The sequence below is a fragment of the Octopus bimaculoides genome, chromosome 1 (assembly GCF_001194135.2).
Source record: "Octopus bimaculoides isolate UCB-OBI-ISO-001 chromosome 1, ASM119413v2, whole genome shotgun sequence".
Lineage (NCBI taxonomy): Eukaryota > Metazoa > Mollusca > Cephalopoda > Octopoda > Octopodidae > Octopus > Octopus bimaculoides.
The window spans coordinates 159,651,573-159,659,635 of record NC_068981.1 but is presented as its reverse complement, the minus strand read 5'-3'; the positions used below and the strand labels follow the sequence as shown (position 1 = coordinate 159,659,635).

Below are 8,063 nucleotides of genomic sequence, written 5' to 3'. Positions count from 1 at the left end.
GGGGGAGAGAGACAGGAGGAGGGGGTTAGATGAAGAGTGGAGGGGAGTTGAGCCCATGTGGCGCAAAGGAGCGAAGATAGAAGATTAATCCCTGTTCACGGCGCAAACGGGAGTCCGGATGGCCCCTGTGCATGGACAATCCAAACACAGACAGGTGTTGCCGCAAGGAGTGGCCGGCAGAACGGAAGTGGCGTGACACCGGGGTATAGGGTCATCCCATAGATAATGCAGTTTTTTCAATTGCATGAACCAAAAATCGGAGGGAGACGAAATAAACTACTTGCATCAACTTACTATAAAAGTAGGTAGTAATTTTACCTTGGACTTATCCTAGTGCAAGTTTTGAAGAGTGCAGTTCGATTTTAACAGTTATTTTTTCAGATCTATAATGGAAGTAGCAAAGGGGCATATCCGCCATATTATGCTTTATGAGTTCAATAAAGGCAGCAACGCAAGGGAAAGTGCGAGGAATATTAATGAAGTATACGGGGTTCGGACAATAAGCGTAAGCCAGTGTTAACGGTGGTTCCAGAAATTCCGAGCTGGAAACTACAGCCTAGAAGACGAGCCTCGTCCTGGAAGATCTGTAGAGCTCGACGAAGACGTCCTGCAAACCCTGGTGGAACAAAATCCCATCGTAACTGTTGAATTAGCAGACGAGCTTTGATTTAGTCATTCAACCATTCATCGACACCTACCTGCCATCAAGAAAAGTCAGCAAATTGGGTCAATGGGTTGCTCACAAACTCTCCGAGTCTAATCGCGCGCAGAGAGTGAATGTGTACTCTTCTTTGTTCTCTTACGCCTCACGAATGAACCTTTTTTGAACCGAATATTGACTAGTGATGAGAAATGGGTTCTCTATAAAAATGTCAGGCATCGATGACAGTGGGTAGGGAAAGGAGAAAGATCGGCACTCCAGGCTAAAGAAAGTCTTCACCCACGTAAGGTGTTGTTATCTGTTTGGTGGGATATGAAAGGTTTAGCCTACTTTGAACTTTTAAACCCAAACCAAACGATAACAAAGGAGATCTACTGCGAGCAGCTTGAGCGTCTTAAGTCAGCGCTAGAAGAAAAACTACCATCTTTGGTTTCAAGACGAAAGGTGTTCTCGGCTACATACAGTGAGGATGACATTCCAAAGGCTGAAGCAGTTTGAATGGGAACCGATGCCCCACCCACCATATTCGCCAGACATTGCTTCATCTGATTATCACTTATTCCGCAGTCTTCAAAATATTTGGACGGAAAAAATATGAATTCTGTAGACTAGGTCAGAACAGTATTGGAGGAATATTTCTCGTCACGGACAAGTGAATTTTGGAAGAGGGGCCTTGCAAGTTTACCAGATAGATGGACGAGCATTGTAGAAAGTGAAGGAAAGTATATTTTAGATTAAAAAAGAACTTTGTTTATCTTAATTTTGAAAAATAAAAGAAGTATAAAAAAACCGCATTATTTATATATATATATATAGTTGGAATTTACAAAAAAGCAAGCAAAACAAAAGACGAAGACGGGTGTGTAAACAACAAACAGATATATTAGTTTAACGCTCGGGAAGTGAGAAAGTCTTTTACGTTTCGAACCTACGCTCTTCAACAGAAAGGAACACAGAAATAAACAGAGAGTGAAAATTAAAAAAAGGTTTAGTATATAATTACTTATTCCTGTCATTGGACTGCAGCCATGTTGGAGTAGAGAGAGAGAGACAGAGACAGAGACAGAGATAAATAAATAGATAGATAGATAGACAGAGATAGAGAGAGAGAGGGGGAGGGGAGAGAGAAAGAGAGAGAGGTGGAGGGAGAGAGAAAAAACTATGAGATAAAACATTTCTTTTTACTTTTGTTTCATTGTTGCGAATTCTGCTACTCATATGCATACATGGATACCTACCTACCTACCTACATACATACATACATACATACATACATACATACATACTGAGTACATTTGTAAGGCAGGTGGTCTTGGAATTTCAACTCAAGTTATCTTTACTTTGTTGTTCTTTCAAGTTATGTGTAAATTCGAAAAATGAATGGAATGATATTTGTGGCGAACTTGTTAAAATTTTCGGTTTGAAAGAAGATATATTTTCTGTATTATCGTGTTGAGTCAAACGTTTTGCAATATTTTGGTAACTTACTTGCTTTCTTCGTTAAAAGCATTAAAAAAAAGAAGAAAAGAAGCAACCTAACATTGAAAGTAGGGGCAGTCGTGTTGCTTAACCTGAAGCCCCTTTTCTACCAGTTCTTTGCTCCCATGCTGATATCAGTTCTTGCTTGTCCTTCGAGGCTTCCACCTTCGAATTTCCATCACCTTTTGGTTGATGAAGCGTCGCGAGCACAGGAAGTGAACCATAGATGGGCACAAGCAATAATTCGGAGATTTTTTTCCGCAATCCTAGCGTGCATAAGCAAGGGCCAACTTCTGGAACCTGTCGCCTAATATGGGAATTTCGAACACAGTGATGTTCTGCGTCTGGTTGAATTAAGAGGGGATAATTCATTACAAGTTCGTTCTGGACGGTCGAACCGTCAATGCCAGCCTGTACTACGAAAAGCTGAAGTGGATGTATGCTATTGTGAAGCTAATATGTCCGGCACTGGTTAACAGAAAGCGAGCTATTCTGCAGCAAGACAGTGCAAGACCTCACACTGCTCGAGCTACCCGGAATAAACTTCAGGAACTTGGGGGAATCGAACTGATGTCACACCCAACATGTAGTCCAGACATAGCTCCCTCAAATTATTACTTGTTCCGATCCATGACTCCCTGCCTACAGTCGAGACGCAACAAAGAAGAGGTGGGAGCTTTAATAAAGAAGTTTCTCACCTCGCAGGACAAGAACTGGTATCAGTATGGAATCAAAATACTGGCAGATTGGTGGCTTCAGGTTGTGCAATGCGATGGTCTCTACTCTGAATGCTAGGTTGCTTTTGTTGTAACTTGATGAAGAAAGCAAATAAGTTTTCAAAATATTGCAAAACTTTTGACTCAACACAGTATTTATATATTTTTCTCACTTCATTCCTTTGGCTATGAAAACTTGTAAAATATTTCAGAATGGACTCAGACACATCCTATAATCTTGCTGGCTTAAGGAAAAGGTAAAAAAAAAAAAAAGAAAGAGAATAAATGTAGAGGAAATATGTTTGAAGTTATTTCACTGCTTCTAGAGATTCTTCGCCGGAAAAAATCTTATATCAAAGAAAATAGAACGTTTCACTAACGTATGCAAATTGGGATTCGTTCAGTGAGGAATTATCTTCCTTGCTGCAGGAGTTTGAAAATCATTTGCAGCAATGAAGTACAATATTGAGATTTAAAACATTTGATCTGGTTTCTACAAGAGTAGCTAGCTTCTACAAGGTCAACTGGCTTCTACATGGGCAGCTGGCTTCTAAGTGGGCAATTGGCTTCTACAGGAGTATCTGATATCATCAACGGCAGCTGCCTTCTACAAGGGCATATAGTTTCTATATGCTCGAGTGGCTTCTACAAATGCAACTGCCTTTTATAACAAGTGAAGCTGACTTTTTCTGCAAGTGCAGTTAACTTTTACAAGTACAGCTGACTTTCACAGCAAGTGTCACTGGCTTCTACAACAATAGATGAATTTAAAAATTAATCCATACCCAAATATTATGAGACTGAAAATTAATCCATGTTCAATAATCCTACATTTGAAAACAAGAAGATATCACAAGTCAAATACACTATAAAAGAAAAGAAAGGAGAGGTATGATATTTCTGTGCTTGAAATGTTGCAAGTTTGACTTATTTACTGGGTCATATGACCCAACTCGATTGCCATGCGAACCGTATTATTCAAAGAAACTAGTAGTTCGATGGGGAGGTTAGATATACTGTGGAATATGGCTTCTGGTTTTAAAGAACTTCATATATTATGATATTACTTGAATGAATACTTTACTGTGAGACTTCACTAAAAGATTTGAACAATTATTTACAGGATTTATGCTCATATCCTCCTCTGAGAATCTTTTTAACAAGGCCCTAATGGCATGATCTTCACCAGACGTTAGTTTAATAACATTTTTGTTGGTTTTGATATTATTACCACTGCTGTGTCGGCAGCAGTCCGGTCTTCTGTTTGTTTCTGTTGTGGGAAGAAATTACTTAGATAGTTGGTGATACTACATGTGTGGAACTTGAGCCTTCAACCGGTCACCATAACGAGCAGTTAGTTCCGTTTGGCAGGTCTATATGATCAGGAATCTTCTCTAGTGCTATCTGCACCTTTCCTAAAGAAAATCGCCATCCCGCCTTCACGCCAGATGATTAAGAGATACATAGATCTCAAAGTCATCAAAAATGGACGCCAAAATGAATGTTCCGGAAATCTTGATCTCACTAATTGCTACCACATCCACAGCCAGCGAAGTGTGGGCATTCGGCAGCCTTCTCTGCTTCCAGGGTGAGCCCAGGTTACGAGCACTGACGTAACCTACTTTCAGGACTGCCAAATTAGTAGGAAAGAAAGGAAGAAGAAAAAGGCTCACATATCTGAACTGCTCTTCTGTAAGCAACCTGGTGTATTACACTACCTTCTGTGTATGGCGTTCCTTAGGGAAACCCTGTTCGAGGACATGGTGCTAGAGTTTCGAACGTCATACAGGAAACTCTCATTTTCCTATACCTGTCGACTGGCATCCTTACCAATTTTAGGTTTAGGACTTTCACACTGCTTTATTGAAAGTCCTTACCGCTATCTTTTGGTCTCCACTTTGTGCTGCGTAATGTAGCTGTTCTTTACCTTTTTCTTCTTAGTAGCTCAAAGCTGGATGTGTATGCGATTTCTTGTAAGTGGAGAAGAATGTTTAGCTGATGCTGTTGATCTGGTTCCTGTTAGGTCTGTGTGTTAGTCAGCTACTTTTGTTCCTGTGTGTTCGCAGTAGTTTCATCTATGTGTTTCATCTATATGTTCCTTTTCGTATAAGTAGCGGCAGTAACGAGGTATTTGTTGCTGTGGATTCGGCGGTGTGTGGTGTTCATGTGAATGCATTGTTGTTCTGTGTTTTGTTTCTTCTCTTTTTTGCTTTGTTTTTGTTGCAATCCTTATTTTTCGTCACTTCATTTGCTACTGTTGACGACGTAGGTATTGATGTTGTTGGTGCTACTGCTGTTACTGTTTCCATGGTTGCTGCTGCGATTGTAGGCGTTGCACTGTTGCTCTCACAGCTATTGTTGATGTCGGTACTGATGTTGTTATTGTTGCAGTTTTATTCACGCTTTGCTGCTGTTGATGCTATTGCCTCTGTTGTTGTTTCATACTGTTGTTTGTTGCAGCGATGGTGTCGGCAGCAGTAGGACCCTTCTTTCTTCTTGATTGCATAGGAAGAAAGCATCTTGGTCTTCTACCCTCCAAAGCTTATTCGGCATGGAGTTGAGGTTTGGGATCTTATCCAGATGTTCAGATTTTACATGAAGAAGGATTTCAACAGTGATCCCAGTCCGGTTCTCCTGCCTCATTCACTTTTCATTCAGCAGAGTATCACTCGCTTCCAACGCTTCAAAGCCAACCGATATTGTTAGCCTTATTGTCTTTCTTCCCAAACAGAGCAAAATCATCAATCACTACGGCGGGCGATCACTGAGTGTTGAAGTGAGAGAGGTTCGGTGTCAACTAGGATCTCGACTCCGCTGAACTGCTTTGCCCTAAATATATGCTGGATGTTCATCCATATATTGCAAAGACCCTTTTCTATTTGACTGTTCGTGGTCGACTGCAGGCGACGATACTTTAACAATACGCAGAGATATATTGATATATTACTTTCTAGCAGTTGCAGCTAGAGTTTCAGAGGAAGTCGCAAGATCTGTACTACCCTCAATTTTCCTAATTGAGCAGCACCTTCCTGTTTAACTTGCTTGCCTTCTGGGGAGAGACTGTATAGCTTCCTTGTGGAAGCTATTCCTGCAAAGGAAACCTTTGTTATTGTTTTTGTTATTGTTACTGGTGTTATTGGCGCTGTTAATTTTCTCCTTGCTGCTGTCATTATTGTTGGTGTTGTACCAGCTGTTGCTTTGTTTTTCGTTGTTATTGTCATTGTTGTTTCTGTTGTTCAAGCCCTTGCGTTTCTGCCATTACTATCGTTATTTCCGCTGCTGTTGTTGCGGCGCTGCTGTTGCCATTACTGTTACCTTTAGCGCTGATACTGCTACCATGGATGTCCTTACTCATGCCTCTTCTTCCACGGCTAGTGTTGTGCTTTTGCTATCATTACTGCAGTTGTTGCTTTTGTCAATATTGAAGTTGTTATTGTTGCTACTGCAACTGTCGTTAGTCGTAGGGCAATTATTCAATGCTTGAAAATTTTTCTCCTTCCTTTCCATGAATAGAGTCAGAAGAAGAAATCTTTGCACTTTCTACATCTGTCTTTGACAATTACGTCCTACATGTCCCTTCAGTTTGATGGCTGTGGAAGCGTTGACTATGTTTATAAAAAATGTTTTTCAAAACAAACTTTGAAAACTTTTCTAACAAACGTGAGCCCCCAAGGGGCGAGAAACGGATAAGCCAGCGAACTCTTAAGAGTTTTGGTTTGCTTATCAAGACGGAATGCATCAACAAGATACAGTCATAAATATATAAAAAATTAAGCAAACTCACAAGCGATCTAATGGACGTTTTGTCGATACGAATATGAAAACACCACTACCACCACCACCACCACCATGACATCGACTCCACTGCGTAACTGGTACTTAATGAAGTCGACCCCGGCGGCATTTGAACTCACGACGTGAAGACAGACGGAATACCGCTAAGCATTTCTCCCGGTGTGCTAACGATTCTGCCAGCTCGACACTTTAATAATAATAATAATAATAATAATAATAATAATAATAATAATAATAATAATAATAATAATAGGGACCTTTTGAGCGTGATGGGCTACTCGACCTGAAGAAAATTCTAACTGGGCCCCACCTGCGAGGTCATGCGCTGTTTATCTTGATATGAGATCACCATGTCGCGCACATATGGTTGTGATGCATGTGCCTGGTGTACCCTTATCAGACAGGTAGTCATAATGGGTATACTGGGCTTCGTATATTTTACCCCAGTGTCAATTTGATGGCATACCCTGCTTTCTCACTCAATAATAATAATAATACTAATAATAATAATCCTTTCTACTAAAGGCACAAGGCCTGAAATTTTGGTGAGTGGGTATAATTGATTACATCGATCCCAGTGTTCAACTGGTACTTAATTCATCTACTTCTGAAGGATGAAAGTTGACCTCGGCAGGATTTGAACTCAGAATATATCAACACCAATAACAATTGTAGTTATTGATATATAAATTTTATAGGAATCTCATCAATCTCTGAAAGAGAAAGAGAGAGAAGGTGAAGATAAAAGGGAAGTTACTGTTCGTTAGAATTGAATTCCATCATAGAGATATCCTAATTTTCGATATTTCATCTTTGATTCATGGTACGCTTAATTGTATCACTGTTTTAATCTTTTCTTCATAATGATTTCGTTTACATTCTTTTGATAAGTCCCTCACCAAACAATTTTTAAAAAGGAAACGTGGTTCTTGATCTAATATCAAATATTTAACGTTACAAAACTTCAGGCAATAATTTATCCTCATCTTGTTCTGTGGTTCATGCTCCGTCATAAAAGCTGCCTTAATATACGAGGTGGTATTTTAAAAACTGAAGGTCCACGATAAAACGTGAAGATTTTACTGGCAGCTGTTCATTTATTTTACAGATCAGGCGAATAGTAATATCACATGGACATAAACTTAGAGATACAAGTGAATATGGTACCTTGCAACGGTTGAAGCGCGAAGACGTGTCTTTGCCGCTGTGTGTGTGTTGTGTGTATGTGTGTGTGTGTGTATGTGTGTGTGTGTGTGTGTGTGTTATAGAAGGAAAGAAAGCGGGAGAGAGAGAGAGAAAAAGGAGAAAGTGGAAGAAGAAAAAGAAGAAGAGGAGGAGGAGGAGGAGGAGGAGGAGGAAGAAGAAGAAGAAGAAGAAGAAGAAGAAGAAGAAGAAGAAGAGGAAGAGGAAGA

General features: G+C 40.0%; 1 protein-coding gene across 1 annotated transcript; it reads left to right on the top strand.

Annotated features, from left to right (window-relative positions):
- The first annotated feature begins 2,575 nt into the window (after positions 1-2,575).
- On the top strand, positions 2,576-2,935 carry LOC106884403 (histone-lysine N-methyltransferase SETMAR-like). The gene has a single exon (XM_014935766.1). It carries the CDS (start codon positions 2,576-2,578, stop codon positions 2,933-2,935), a length of 360 nt encoding a protein of 119 aa, XP_014791252.1.
- Positions 2,936-8,063: the final 5,128 nt, after the last annotated feature.